At 45.2% G+C, this 14,318-nt stretch overlaps 1 protein-coding gene, 2 non-coding genes and 1 pseudogene across 3 annotated transcripts in view; 1 reads left to right on the forward strand and 3 right to left on the reverse strand.

The window, feature by feature from the left end:
- Window positions 1-9,503, forward strand: part of LOC139405761 (nuclear pore membrane glycoprotein 210-like) — a 53,308-nt gene extending 43,805 nt beyond the window's left edge. Inside the window, exons 29-39 of the mRNA XM_071148186.1 lie at window positions 1,899-1,984; window positions 4,143-4,317; window positions 4,470-4,645; window positions 5,173-5,393; window positions 7,340-7,476; window positions 7,561-7,684; window positions 7,774-7,926; window positions 8,037-8,320; window positions 8,456-8,657; window positions 8,991-9,095; window positions 9,400-9,503. Of these exons, the coding sequence (XP_071004287.1) occupies window positions 1,899-1,984; window positions 4,143-4,317; window positions 4,470-4,645; window positions 5,173-5,393; window positions 7,340-7,476; window positions 7,561-7,684; window positions 7,774-7,926; window positions 8,037-8,320; window positions 8,456-8,657; window positions 8,991-9,095; window positions 9,400-9,503 (1,767 nt within the window). The remainder of the gene's footprint in view (window positions 1-1,898; window positions 1,985-4,142; window positions 4,318-4,469; window positions 4,646-5,172; window positions 5,394-7,339; window positions 7,477-7,560; window positions 7,685-7,773; window positions 7,927-8,036; window positions 8,321-8,455; window positions 8,658-8,990; window positions 9,096-9,399) is intronic.
- Window positions 9,504-9,907: 404 nt separating this feature from the next.
- LOC139388298 (small ribosomal subunit protein eS27-like) lies at window positions 9,908-14,083 on the reverse strand (annotated as a pseudogene).
- LOC139406235 (small nucleolar RNA SNORA13) lies at window positions 12,295-12,429 on the reverse strand. The gene has a single exon (XR_011633956.1). It is a non-coding gene; the product is annotated as a small nucleolar RNA SNORA13 (small nucleolar RNA).
- LOC139406234 (small nucleolar RNA SNORA13) lies at window positions 12,714-12,848 on the reverse strand. Its single transcript, XR_011633955.1, has one exon. It is a non-coding gene; the product is annotated as a small nucleolar RNA SNORA13 (small nucleolar RNA).
- Window positions 14,084-14,318: the final 235 nt, after the last annotated feature.

The raw sequence follows: 14,318 nt of genomic DNA on the forward strand, positions 1-14,318 counted from the left end.
AGGTTGTTGTTGAGTAGTTTATGTCTGTGATATGATAACCTCTCCACTCTTTACTCCTTTCTACTCCTGTCCTGTCCTCTTCTCTCTAAGATATACCAGGAGATGCAACTGGCTGTAGGAACCTCCAGATCTCTCCTCTCTAGGTTGTACCAGGAGATGCAGCTGGCTGTAGGAACCTCCAGATGTCTCTTCTCTAAGGTATACCAGGAGATGCAGCTGGCTGTAGGAACCTCCAGATCTCTCCTCTCTAGGTTGTACCAGGAGATGCAGCTGGCTGTAGGAACCTCCAGATGTCTCTTCTCTAAGGTATACCAGGAGATGCAACTGGCTGTAGGAACCTCCAGATCTCTCCTCTCTAGGTTGTACCAGGAGATGCAGCTGGCTGTAGGAACCTCCAGATGTCTCTTCTCTAAGGTATACCAGGAGATGCAGCTGGCTGTAGGAACCTCCAGATCTCTCTCCTCTCTAAGTTGTACCAGGAGATGCAACTGACTGTAGGAACCTCCAGATCTCTCTCCTCTCTAAGTTGTATCAGGAGATGCAGTTGGCTGTAGGAACCTCCAGATATCTCTCCTCTCTAAGTTGTACCAGGAGATGCAGCTGGCTGTAGGAACCTCCAGATCTCTCTCCTCTCTAATTTGTACCAGGAGATGCAGCTGGCTGTAGGAACCTCCAGATCTCTCCTCTCTAGGTTGTACCAGGAGATGCAGCTGGCTGTAGGAACCTCCAGATCTCTCTCCTCTGTAAGTTGTACCAGGAGATGCAGCTGGCTGTAGGAACCTCCAGATCTCTCCTTTCTAAGTTGTACCAGGAGATGCAGCTGGCTGTAGGAACCTCCAGATCTCTCTCCTCTCTAAGTTGTACCAGGAGATGCAGCTGGCTGTAGGAACCTCCAGATCTCTCTCCTCTGTAAGTTGTACCAGGAGATGCAGCTGGCTGTAGGAACCTCCAGATCTCTCTCCTCTCTAAGGTGTACCAGGAGATGCAGCTGGCTGTAGGAACCTCCAGATCTCTCTCCTCTCTAAGTTGTACCAGGAGATGCAGCTGGCTGTAGGAACCTCCAGATCTCTCCTTTCTAAGTTGTACCAGGAGATGCAGCTGGCTGTAGGAACCTCCAGATCTCTCTCCTCTCTAAGGTGTACCAGGAGATGCAGCTGCCTGTAGGAACCTCCAGATCTCTCCTTTCTAAGTTGTACCAGGAGATGCAGCTGGCTGTAGGAACCTCCAGATCTCTCTCCTCTCTAAGGTGTACCAGGAGATGCAGTTGGCTGTAGGAACCTCCAGATATCTCTCCTCTCTCCTCTCTAAGGTGTACCAGGAGATGCAGCTGGCTGTAGGAACCTCCAGATCTCTCTCCTCTCTAAGTTGTACCAGGAGATGCAGCTGGCTGTAGGAACCTCCAGATCTATCTCCTCTCTCCTCTCTAAGGTGTACCAAGAGATGCAACTGGCTGTAGGAACCTCCAGATCTATCTCCTCTCCTCTCTAAGGTGTACCAGGAGATGCAGCTGGCTGTAGGAACCTCAAGATCTATCTCCTCTCTCCTCTCTAAGGTGTACCAGGAGATGCAGCTGGCTGTAGGAACCTCCAGATCTCTCCTTTCTAAGTTGTACCAGGAGATGCAGCTGACTGTAGGAACCTCCAGATCTCTCTCCTCTCTAAGTTGTACCAGGAGATGCAACTGGCTGTAGGAACCTCCAGATCTATCTCCTCTCTCCTCTCTAAGGTGTACCAGGAGATGCAGCTGGCTGTAGGAACCTCCAGATCTCTCCTTTCTAAGTTGTACCAGGAGATGCAGCTGACTGTAGGAACCTCCAGATCTCTCTCCTCTCTAAGTTGTACCAGGAGATGCAACTGGCTGTAGGAACCTCCAGATCTATCTCCTCTCTCCTCTCTAAGGTGTACCAGGAGATGCAGCTGGCTGTAGGAACCTCCAGATCCATCCTCATGTCTCCCTACTCACACTACGCACTACAGAGCAACAAGTGAGAGCCAGCATGTGTGGTTGTGTATGTCTGCATGTGCAGAAAAACAAAATATCACATTTACGTATTCAGACCCTTTACTCAGTACTTTGTTGAAGCACCTTTGGCAGCGATTACAGCCTCTATTCTTCTTGGGTATGACACTACAAGCTTGGCACATTTGGGGGGTTTCTGCAGATCCTCTCAAGCTGTCAGGTTGGATGGGGAGCATCGCTGCACAGCTACTTTCAGGTCTCTCCAGAGATGTTCGATCGGGTTCAAGTCCGTGCTCTGGCTGGGCCACTCAAGGACATTCAAAGACTTGTCCCATAGCCACTCCTACATTGTCTTGGCTGTGTGCTTAGGGTCGTTGTCCTGTTGGAAGGTAAACCGCTCTGGAGCAGGTTTTCATCAAGGATCTCTCTGTACTTTGCTCCGTTCATCTTTCCCTAGATCCTGACTAGTCTCCCAGTCCCTACCACTGAAAAACATCCCCACAGCATGATGCTGCCACCACCATGCTTTACCGTAGGGATGGTGCCAGGTTTCCTCCAGACGTGATGCTTGGCATTCAGGCCAAAGAGTTCAATCTTGGTTTCATCAGACCAGAGAATCTTGTTTCTCATGATCTGATAGTCCTTTAGGTGCCTTTTGGCAAATTCCAAGTGGGCTGTTATGTACCATTTACTGAGGAGTGGCTTCCGTCTGGCCGCTCTACCATAAAGGCCTGATTGGTGGAGTGCTGCAGAGATGGTTATCCTTCTGGAAGGTTTTCCCATCTCCACAGAGGAACAATAGAGCTCTGTCAGAGTGACCATCGGGTTCTTGGTCACCTCCCTGATCAACTTTAGAATGAGGCTCTTATTGGCAGACTCAACAGCCTTGGTTTCTCAAATTATTGCTTCGCTTGGTTCACCAACTAATTCTCCGATAGAGTTCAGTATGTTAAATCGGGGGGCCTGTTGTCCGGACCTCTGTTATGGTGTGTTGTGACAGTACATCAGGACTGTATACAGACTGTGTACTATAGTTTTATGGTGTGTTGTGACAGTACATCTGGACTGTATACAGACTGTATACTATAGTTGTATGGTGTGTCGTGACAGTACATCAGGACTGTATTCAGACTGTATACTATAGTTTTATGGTGTGTTGTGACAGTACATCAGGACTGTATAGACTGTATACTATAGTTGTATGGTGTGTTGTGACAGTACATCAAGACTGTATAGACTGTATACTATAGTTGTATGGTGTGTTGTGACAGTACATCAGGACTGTATAGACTGTAAACTATAGTTTTATGGTGTGTTGTGACAGTACATCAGGACTGTATAGACTGTATACTATAGTTTTATGGTGTGTTGTGACAGTACATCAGGACTGTATAGACTGTAAACTATAGTTGTATGGTGTGTTGTGACAGTACATCAGGACTGTATAGACTGTATACTATAGTTTTATGGTGTGTTGTGACAGTACATCTGGACTGTATACTATAGTTTTATGGTGTGTTGTGACAGTACATCTGGACTGTATTGACTGTATACTATAGTTTTATGGTGTGTTGTGACAGTACATTAGGACTGTATACTATAGTTGTATGGTGTGTTGTGACAGTACATTAGGACTGTATAGACTGTGTACTATAGTTTTATGGTGTGTTGTGACAGTACATCTGGACTGTATACTATAGTTGTATGGTGTGTTGTGACAGTACATCAGGACTGTATACAGACTGTATACTATAGTTTTATGGTGTGTTGTGACAGTACATCAGGACTGTATAGACTGTATACTATAGTTTTATGGTGTGTTGTGACAGTACATCAGGACTGTATAGACTGTATACTATAGTTTTATGGTGTGTTGTGACAGTACATCTGGACTGTATACAGACTGTATACTATAGTTTTATGGTGTGTTGTGACAGTACATCTGGACTGTATACTATAGTTTTATGGTGTGTTGTGACAGTACATCTGGACTGTATTGACTGTATACTATAGTTTTATGGTGTGTTGTGACAGTACATCTGGACTGTATTGACTGTATACTATAGTTTTATGGTGTGTTGTGACAGTACATCTGGACTGTGTGTCCAGTCTCTATGGGGTTGTGTGTGTGTGTTTGTCTGTACTCATGTCTGTAGTCATGCATGTGTGATTGTGTGTTTTAGAGACGCTATCTGTCCTGTGCGGTACGCCCTGTGTCAGTGTGTGAAAGGGGAGGGTCTTGTAACGGTGGACAGCCAGGGAGTTCTGAGGGCGGGGCCTGACACAGGATCCGCCCTGCTGGAGGTCATCGCTATGGAGACCTGTGGGGTCAACCAGACCCTGCTCATCAGCGTCCGGGTAAGTTGGTCACTTGTGTCCTTCGAGGGGATCCATTCTAAAGTAGACCTGGTGAGAAACTCAGCATCCACAGTTGACCCTAACTGGGACTGGGTCATCACTATCTGACCATGCTAGGGAGTACAAAAGTGTATTTGTGTGTTGTCTGCCAGGTGTCTCCAGTGTGGTTTGTCAGGCTATTCAGTGTGTCCAGCCTGTACAGTGTTGGAGGGGGAGGCCTGCCTGCCTTTCCCCTGGGTTGGACCATCAGAGTCAGGGCTCTCTGCTACGACAACCTGGGACAACAGTTCAACGCCCATAACACCCTCACACACATTACCACCAACAGGTAACACACACTCTGACATTACCACCAACAGGTAACACACACACTCTGACATTACCACCAACAGGTAACACACACACTCTGATATTACCACCAACAGGTAACACACACAGTATATAGTCAAATCTCTCTGTCTGTTTTATTTTCCTTAAAGCTGGGATCCTTCATGGTCAAACTGCCACGTCCGTTTGGGAAGCAAAGAAGTTACTGCCAACAACCAACACTGTTTCTCCTCTCAGACATCACTGCCCGCGTGATAGAACAGCACAATATATACAGATCATTTTTTACCATGCGGACGGAGTCTGCTGCCCTCTGTTTCTCCTCTGTTTCTCTTCTGTTTCAACAGCAAGACAAAAACCATAACAAAGGTGCTCAGGGCGAACAGTAGCGTTGTTTCCCCTAATGTGGATTTCATCTTTAAACACTCTTTCTTCTCTCTCTCTCTCTCTGCTCTCTCTCCCTCTCTCTCTCTCTCTCTCTCTCTCTCTCTTGCTCTCTCTCCCTCTCTCTCTCTCTCTCTCTCTCAGGGATGACTTGGTGCAGGTGACTCCAGACTCAGACAGTCATTCCTTTGTGGTCCAGACAGTGTCTGGGGGTTTGACAGTCCTAGGGGTGCAGGCAGACCCCACCAACCCCTCCCTGAGTGACTACACCCCCCTCCCTGTCCTCCCCGCCATCTCTGCCCCCCCACACACACTCAGGCCCGGAGACACACTCTGCTTCAACACCCCCCTGACAGGACCGCAAGGTGAGACACACACACAAGTTGTACAACTGAATGCATTCACCTGAAATGTGTCTTCCGTATTTAACACCTCTGTATCAGAGAGGTGCCGGGGGGCTGCCATAATCAACATCCACGTCATCGGGGCCCAGGGAGCAGTTGTTGTTGGAGGTTACTAGCTCTTAACCGCTAGGCTACCTGCCACCAAGACCTGGTCAGTCAATCGACTGCTCTTCACTCCGCCAGCCTCTAGCTGACTCGACGGTTAACACGTCAACTTCTAGTGAAACTTTGTTTTCATTTCAGCAATTTACTATCTGTGATGTGCCAGCTGTCTTGCTTAAGATTTATGTAAAAAGAAACATCAAAAACTGGGTCTGATATGCTTGATCCATTATTGCTGCAGCTCTCTGCCCCCTGCTTGCCGAATCATTAACCCATATTTTAACCTGACCATTATATCTGGTACTATTCCCAAGGTTTGGAAGGCGGCCCATGTACTCCCCCTTCACAAAAGTGGTGACCTAAATAATTATTGCCCTATTTCTAAACTTTCTTGCCTCGCTAAAATATTAGAATCCTTGGTTAATTCTCAGCTAAGATCGTTCTTATCTTTGAAATGTAGTCTATAAGTACATCAGTCGGGTTTTAGACAAGGTCATAGCATCTCTGCTCCATCCCTAGTTATAAATGTGGTTAATTGTCTGGATAAAAGGCAACATTGTGCTGCCCTCTTCATTGACCTGTCAAAGGCCTTTGATACTGTTGTTCACTCACTGCTAATTCAGAAGCTGGCCTCAATTGGCCTGGACCAGGCTGCATGTAACTGGTGTGAAAATCATTTGACAGATGTGTGTCTACTGATGGTGTTAAATCAGGTTTCCTGGATCCTATGAAAGGTGTCCCGCAGGGGTTAATTTTTGGTCCTGTAATTTTGACTGTTTACATTAACAATATCAACTTGTCTGTAAAAATGTTTAACCTGCAATTGTATGCCGATAATACTGTTGTGTATGCTAACTACAGTCTGCCTTCATTGTATTACAGAAAAACATTATTGACCTGAAATGAGAATTGAATGCAGGTGAAACTAAGTACATGTTGTTCTCTAGAGCGCATAAATATAACTCTGATTTAAGCATATGTACTTTGGATGGTGTCCATATTGATCGTGTCCCTGCTTACAGGCATCTGGATAGATGAAAAGCTGTCTTTTAAAAATAATGTTGACAAATTAGTTAAGATGCTGTGAATAAAAATGGGCTTCTATAGAAATAGGTCCTGCCTCTCGATAAATAGTAGAAAGCAGATTAGTCAGTCAACGTTCTTATCAGTCCTAGACTATGGCGACATCATCTATATGAACGCAGCTGCTACTTCATTAACGCAGCTAGATGCAATTTATCATAGCGCACTGTGCTTTATTACAGGTGACAGTTTTAGCACTCTTCACTGCATTTTCTACCAGTATGTTGGTTGGCCCTCTTTGACGTCACTCACATAGGTTGATACATTGCTATGTTTTCATTTATAAATGAGTCCCAAAAAGTCCCACTGTACCGAACATCTTTACTGAACTTATGACATAGGAGTTACCACACCTGGTCTCAGGAATTGTTAACTCTGGAAATTAGTCATTTTGTCTCTAATGAGTTAGGCAAATCAGCTTTTAGTTTTTTTGTACCTTATTTGTGGAACAATCTTCAAAATGTTCTTAAATGTGATGTTTTGGTTCCTCTAGGCCAGTTCAGAATGCTGATTGAGGACCTTTTTACTGATGAATGTCTCTTTTTCATGACCATGATTTTATTTCTGCTTCCATTTAGTATTTTTGAAGTGTGTATATTCTGTCATTTCTGTCATTCAGGGCTCATCTGTAGAGACCTTGGTGTCGGTATGACTCCCTGATAAAATGAAGGGTCAAAATAAAAGAAAACACACACACACATCTCTCTCTGTCTCTGTCTCAGGCCAGCCAGGTCAGTGGAACGTGTCGTCTAGTCGTATTCTGCAGATTGACCCAAAGACGGGAGCTGCTCTGGCAAAGCATTCTGGGACGGTAGTGGTCTACTACAGACTGGAAGGTGGACAGCAGGCCCTCAGAGAGGTATAGTTCAGCAGAGGGTTACCATGGAAATGAGGGGGTTGCCATGGAAATGAATGGGCCACCATGGTAGTGTTTTGCCAACAGGTGAAGGTGGACTCTCCAGTCATCCCAGAACTCTCTCCTCCTGATGATCGTTTCCTCACCAACTGGCCTGACGCAGCTGACTACACGGTTCCTGTGGAACTATACACCTCCCCCTTCAACACAGGTGAGTAGTAAATTGATACCTCTCTGCTCTCTCCTTACCGTGCTCCTCTTCTCCCACCTCCCCATCTCTTCCCCTACCTCTTCCCCCAGCCCAGTGTTCCCTGTCCCAGAGGGAGGCCATAGAGAAGAGCCTGCAGCCAGAGGCAGAGTTACGGTGTTTCCTGCATTTCAGCGCCCCCTACCTCCAGCTCAACACGCTGCAGGCTGTGATGGTCACCACGCCTCACTATGACCTCGACACAGGTACGACAGGGACACAGGACTTCTCATCCCTATCCCATTGATAAAAATACCATGTCTCTAAAATGATACAGTAAATAATTATTTTACCAATTTTTGACTCTCTCCCTCAGGTGAATACAGCTGCAGAGTCGCTGTCCGTCCCCAGTCAGACTCCGTCCTCCACCTCCTCTCCTCCCTCTCTGTCTCCGTCTCTCTCTCAGCCTCTCTGCGGGGCCAGTCCCCCGTCCCTGTCCTCCCTCTCTCTGCTCTGTCGCTACCTCTCTCCGGACGTTTGGTACAGTTGCCGTACCTGCCTGCGTTCCACTGCCCAGTGTCTTTCCTGGTGCTATCTGCTCTGCATCCCATGGCAGAGTTCTCTGTGCTGGGCACCAAGGAGGTGCTCTCTGCCCTACAGGTGGGTCACATTTAACATTAAGCATTAGAGCATTTACAGCCCCACAATACACAATGCATACAGCTTTAAGACCTTGGCATAGACAGTATGGAGTGAATGCAATCCATATCTCTTCTCTCTCTGTGTTGCGTTCAGTTCCACTCTGACAGTACTGACGTGCTGCTATCTGAGCCCAGTCAATCAGACGGACATCTGGTGTTGTCTGTATACATTTCCACTTCCTGGGTCAAAAGTCAGGCCCTGCCCCCTCCTGCCAACATCACCCTCTCCAGCCACCTGACCCCACAGACTCATGCCCTTACAGTTTACATCACGGTGGACAGCGAGGTGAAGATAGGTGAGGAGCAGACTCACACAGAGCCAAAACACAGCTAAACACGACAATGAAAACGTTCCTATACAACAGTGTTTCCCAAACTCGGTCCTGGGGCCGCCCCTGGGTGCACGTTTTGGTTTTTGTCCTAGCACTACACACCTGATTCAAATATCCAACTCAACATCAAGCTTTGATTATTTGGATCAGCTGTGTAGTGCTAGGACAAAAAGCATAACATTCACTCGGGGGGGGGGGGGGGGGGCAGGACAGAGTTAGGGAAACCCTGCTATAGCCCACTGACTCACCCCTGTATCCACATCTGACCCTGTCTGAGTGTGTGTTCAGGTTCCACAGATCTGATTCGTCTACAATCTTCCTGGACTCAGCTCCTGGACTTCCATCTCATCCTGGTCTTTGCTGTGTTTGCAGTTATGGCCACTACTGCCACCTTATACATAGGTAACTAACCACACTACCTTATTCATAGGTAACTAACCACACTACCTTATTCATAGGTAACTAACCACACCACCACTACCTTATTCATAGGTAAATAACCACACCACCACTACCTTATTCATAGATAACTAACCTCAGTTGGTGACACTTCTGTATTTGTCAGTGTTTAACTCCTGCATGCAGACGGTTCCTGTCCCGGTGGTCGGCCTGTACTCCAACACACGTCAGTACCAGTTACCGTTCCTACTATATTGGGGCATCAATTATTTTTAACTTTATGACAAAGCTGGTGTGTGTTCTCCAGTGGAATGCAGCAGGACGGTGCGTTTCTCTCCCTGGATCAGACCCTCGTCTCCAGACACAGAAAGGATCATCCGCAGACGCAACTGGCTCTGGAGCACACGGTGACACTAACAGCCCTGTGAATGATCCATGTTGAAACCTTCCAACTAAACAATTTCCTGCCAAACGCTGTCAGTGTGTTGCGTTGGTCCATTTAAGGCACAGGTGTCAAACTCATTCCAGAGGGACCAGTGTCTATGGGTTATCTCCCCCTTGTACCTGGTTGAATTAAGGTCACTGATTAGTAAGTTACTGTTCTCACCTGGTTATTTAGGTCTTAATTGAAAGGGAAAAACAGCAGACCCCAGGTCCTCTATGGAATGAGACACCCCTGATTTAAGAACAGTGGGTCTACTTGAACGGGGTCTCCAGGTAGTTGTTCAGGCATAGATCTATGACCAGCATACATTCCCCACATGACACCATGTTGTTTTCTAATAATAGAGTCAAAGATTGACAAGTAAACTGGATTCTTTAACAAAAAGCTAAACTTTATTAAGTGAGAGAGACCGGTGGAGTGATGTCATGCCAGGGGACGTTCTCTCTCTACATACACAAAGCAGAGCTCAACACCATCTTTCCTCTTTAGTTTCATCTCCACTTTTCCTCTCGCGTTGTCACTTCCTGAGCAGGGTCACTGTGGGGTCACTCGTCTCTCCTCCCTTGGGTCTATCGGTCCAACAAGCTCCATTGCTGAGAGTCTAGTGCTGTTTCCTCCTGAATGAGCATCCTGGGTGAAAGAGAGAGTTAGTTATGGTCCCAGACAGATTTCACTTTTATATGGTAGGGAGAGTGAGGTCAAACTACTGTTTATTGTTAAGGCTAGACTGACAGCCTAGTGGGGGAAGGAGATGAGGATAGCTAAGGCCAGACAGACAGCCTAGCAGTTATTCAATAATTTAATCTAAACTGCGTCTGCGTAGCCAGGCGCTAAAATAAACTTGGTTCTATTTTTGATGCTTGACCCGCTGCAAGTCCCGCCTCTCCCATCTCCTCGTTGATTATTGAAATATGAACTAAAGGTCCACACACCAGTCGGTGGCGGTAATGCACTTTAAAGTTGGTTGCCAACCGACAAAGTCCACAGAAGGAGAGATGACTAGAAACTAACTAGGTTTCCCCTTTTATTTGTGGATTGTCAAAGTAGAGAACACACGATTGTGCGCAACTCAAAATTGGTCAATATTCTACAAAGATCCAGAAATAAAGGACCTTGTTCATTTCCCAGGACAAATTAGCTCACAACAGCTAGTTAAATGTTTTGCATCAACCTGAACATTTTTTTTTTACTGAATTAGTTTGAGGAAATCAGTCAATTAAAATAAATTAATTTCACTTGACTGGGAATACAGATATGCATCTGTTGGTCTAAGATAACTATTAAAAAAAATGGATCTCATGCTATTTCTGCGCATTTAAAATGCAATTGTGTTCGTAGCTTATTCCTGCCCATACCGTAACCCCGGGGCACTCTGTACGTTGACATCAGCAAACTGCTCACCCACACGACGCCATACACGTGGTCTACACTGCCAAATTCTCTTAAAACGGCATTGGAGGCAGGTTATGGTAGAGAACTTTAAATTCTCTGGCAACAGCTCTGGTGGATATTCCTGCAGTCAGCACACTCCCTCAACTCCAGACATCTGTTGCATTGTGACAGAACTGCACATTTGAGTGGCCTTTTGTCTCCAGCACAAGGGGAACCTGTGTAATGCTCACTAACAGATCTTTTATTCCAGCTCATGAAACATGGGACCAACACATGTTGCGTTTATCTTAGTATATTGTTCGTTTTGATATTTCTGGTGTGGACATAAAAAAAACATGGTCCATTCACTAGGAACTCATTGCATGCCAATATTGTCAATCATTAACACTAGGACAGACAAACTGACTGGTGAAACAGTATATAGCACCGGTCACTAAGCAAACAATACAGGGAATAGGTTCCACCTGGCAACAGCACAGATCATATAGTGATAAATGTTCACCCATTTTGAATGTTGTGTTTTTGTGCATCTCTGGGTATGTTCTATCAATTCCATTGGTCATTTCATGTGTATCTGAGCCATTGTCATTCAGGCCGGTATGATGTAGCACTGATATATTCCCATTAACTTCCAGGGTAGTGGGAGGCTGACTTTTAGATTGTAATACGGGGAGAGGTGTCTTCTCGAGTGAGCCATTTATCACATTTGTGATTTTCTTACATTGAAATGTGTAATTTAACAAAGGGTCTAACACATTCCCCCCCCGGTGCTGCTGTGAATGTCAGACTCTACGATGAGGCACATCGATCTGCAGGTTGAAAATGGTGAGATTGTAGACTCCTAAATTGATAGTGCAGTTTGTTTAGGTGATTTCACAGCTAACTAGCAACTTCATATGCTGGTGTTGCGTTTAGATAAGTTTGCGAACCAGCTACAGAGCTTTGCATTGTGGATTTTGTAGTCGACTTGAGCAGAGACAGATTTCCACACATTGCTACCAACCTTATCATAAAATGAAACATTTGTTCACCAACATATTGTCCACAGTTATGTAGCACTAAATGGTTTTGGGTGGAATTTTTCTCTAAGTTTTGTTATGATAATATTGTGAGGTCCCTGGCCATTCCTAGCCTTAAAGACACTGCCAACCTGAGCTGTCAAGTGTCATGCTTCAATGGGGGCTATTGAAAAGCAATACATTAAATTATTTGGGTCATGGTCAGTAAAGTATGAAAAAGTATGAACTCATTTTCAACTGGAAAACAAAAAGGAGTTTAATTTGACATCTCATGGCACGATCCTAAAGAGTGGCAGGTCAGACTTACAACTAGAAACAGAACAGACAGTATTATTTCTGTATACTAGTGTGTTCTTGCAGTTACTTATTGAAAGGAATCAGTGGAGACTCCTTCCAAACAAAAGACAACCAACAAGGTTACTGTATGCCTTGGTTGACACCTCATTCACTCTGGAGACAATGAATGGGCAACACAAAGGCATCAATTATGTCAAACAGTATTTTTCCATCCTGGACACTGTGTGGAAGGCTGAGGGTGTGTGTAATATAGTACCTTCTGTGAGGCGTGCTTTACCCCCTGTAGGTTGACACAGGACTGTGGAGCATCCGACACACAGGACGACCGTCTGGGCGTGACTGAACACTGTCGTGATCTTATAGCATCCTGTAGAGAATAGTTGACAAATTATCATTCACCTCAATGTCCTGAACGAGACCAACTCGTGTTTTCAGTCCCAACAAATCACACACAAATGATGTTCTAATTACTGTTGTGTTCTTGCAGTTATTGAAAGGAATCAGTGGAGATTCCTTTCCAAAAAAAGACAACCACAAGGTTACTGTATGCCTTGGTTGACACCTCATTCACTCTGGAGACAATGAATGGGCAACACAAAGGCAAGTCGCTACACATCCCCCTAGAAACAAGTCAGTCTCAGTAATAAATGACCACCAGACTGGATTTACATTTAAGTCATTGAGTTGACAATTTACAGAGCACATACATTTTTGTACTGTTCCCCTGAGAGAATCAAACCCACAACCCTGGCGTTGAAAGTACCATGCTCTACCAACCGAGCCACTCTGGATCACATCTAGTTCCCATTAGCCATGCAAACTCTCCCTTTGGTGGACTGACCAGTTTTACTGAAGACAGGCAAACCAATGACCTGTCAGTTGAATATGGTCCCACATCCCTAGATACTAAACCATGGTCAGTTTGGTTAACGTATTTATTAAAATAAGTGAAGTCAGTTAGGAACACATTATTTACAATGACGGCTGCGTTTGGTGTGAGCAGAGCCGTGGAGTCACTTCTACCTAAGCTACAGGGAGACACACTAACCTGGACATTTGACGTCCATAAAATACGAGTTAGGGCTCTGTACAAGACGCTTCTTCTTGTGACTCCTCTTCTCCTCCTCTGAGGTTGGGTGCAACAGGTCCTTTGCGAGCTGAAAGAGAAACCAGAGGGTGGCCATCTTAGAAAATGCAGATGATAAAGTTCATTTGATAATCTAGCTAGCTAACAAGTTAAAACAATGTCCATACGGGAGACGTGTACATAAGTTAGTATAATCAAAAACATTTGACAAATGTTCGTTGGGTAAACGCCTGGCTAGCCTACGCTTTTTAACGTTAGCTTGTTTAGCTAAAGCCTGCATACGTCTACTATCAAACATAAGTCAAGGAATGCGCATATCTAGTCAAACTGCATCGTGTACAAGCGCTGTCAAATTCTTAGAAACAATCACTAAACATCAAACTAGTTAGCTAGCTAGTTAGATGTTAGTCCATGCTTTCTATTGCATGTACGCCGCCATATTGCGTCAATTCAGCAGACCATAGCACGCGCTTGGCACGCAGTTTAAGATTGTACTAGCTATCCATTGGTTGAATAATCCCGAATATAAATACATCGTAATATTTGCAAAGTTCTAATACATCGATGGATGTGGTCATGTCCCGCTCAAACAAAATTCCCAAGGATGAAGCAAGGGTTATATTGCCTGTGTGCGCACTTACTGGCATGTTGGCGAGTTTGTAGCGGTTGCCGAAAAGAAGGATCAACCGGAAGTTGACAGTTAATAAATGAACGGGCCGAAGAGCGGGGGCCGGAAGTGTTTTGTCGCCATTACGTGTCAAGGAGGCGAGGCAAAGGAGGCCATGTTTGTGAGGTCAACTCTTTCTTCCAAATCACACAGGTCTACACACAGAGAGGTTTTGTTCAGCGCCATCTATAACTAGCCTTACTGGCACATTTGATTTTGTTAGATTTCTCTCGCAGTGTGAAGGAGAGACCACTTCATTTTTAATAGAGACATTCAATTTTGTATTTCTCATCCACCTCATCTCTTCATTTAATTGTCA

Source organism: Oncorhynchus clarkii, chromosome 3, assembly GCF_045791955.1.
Source record: "Oncorhynchus clarkii lewisi isolate Uvic-CL-2024 chromosome 3, UVic_Ocla_1.0, whole genome shotgun sequence".
NCBI lineage: Eukaryota > Metazoa > Chordata > Actinopteri > Salmoniformes > Salmonidae > Oncorhynchus > Oncorhynchus clarkii.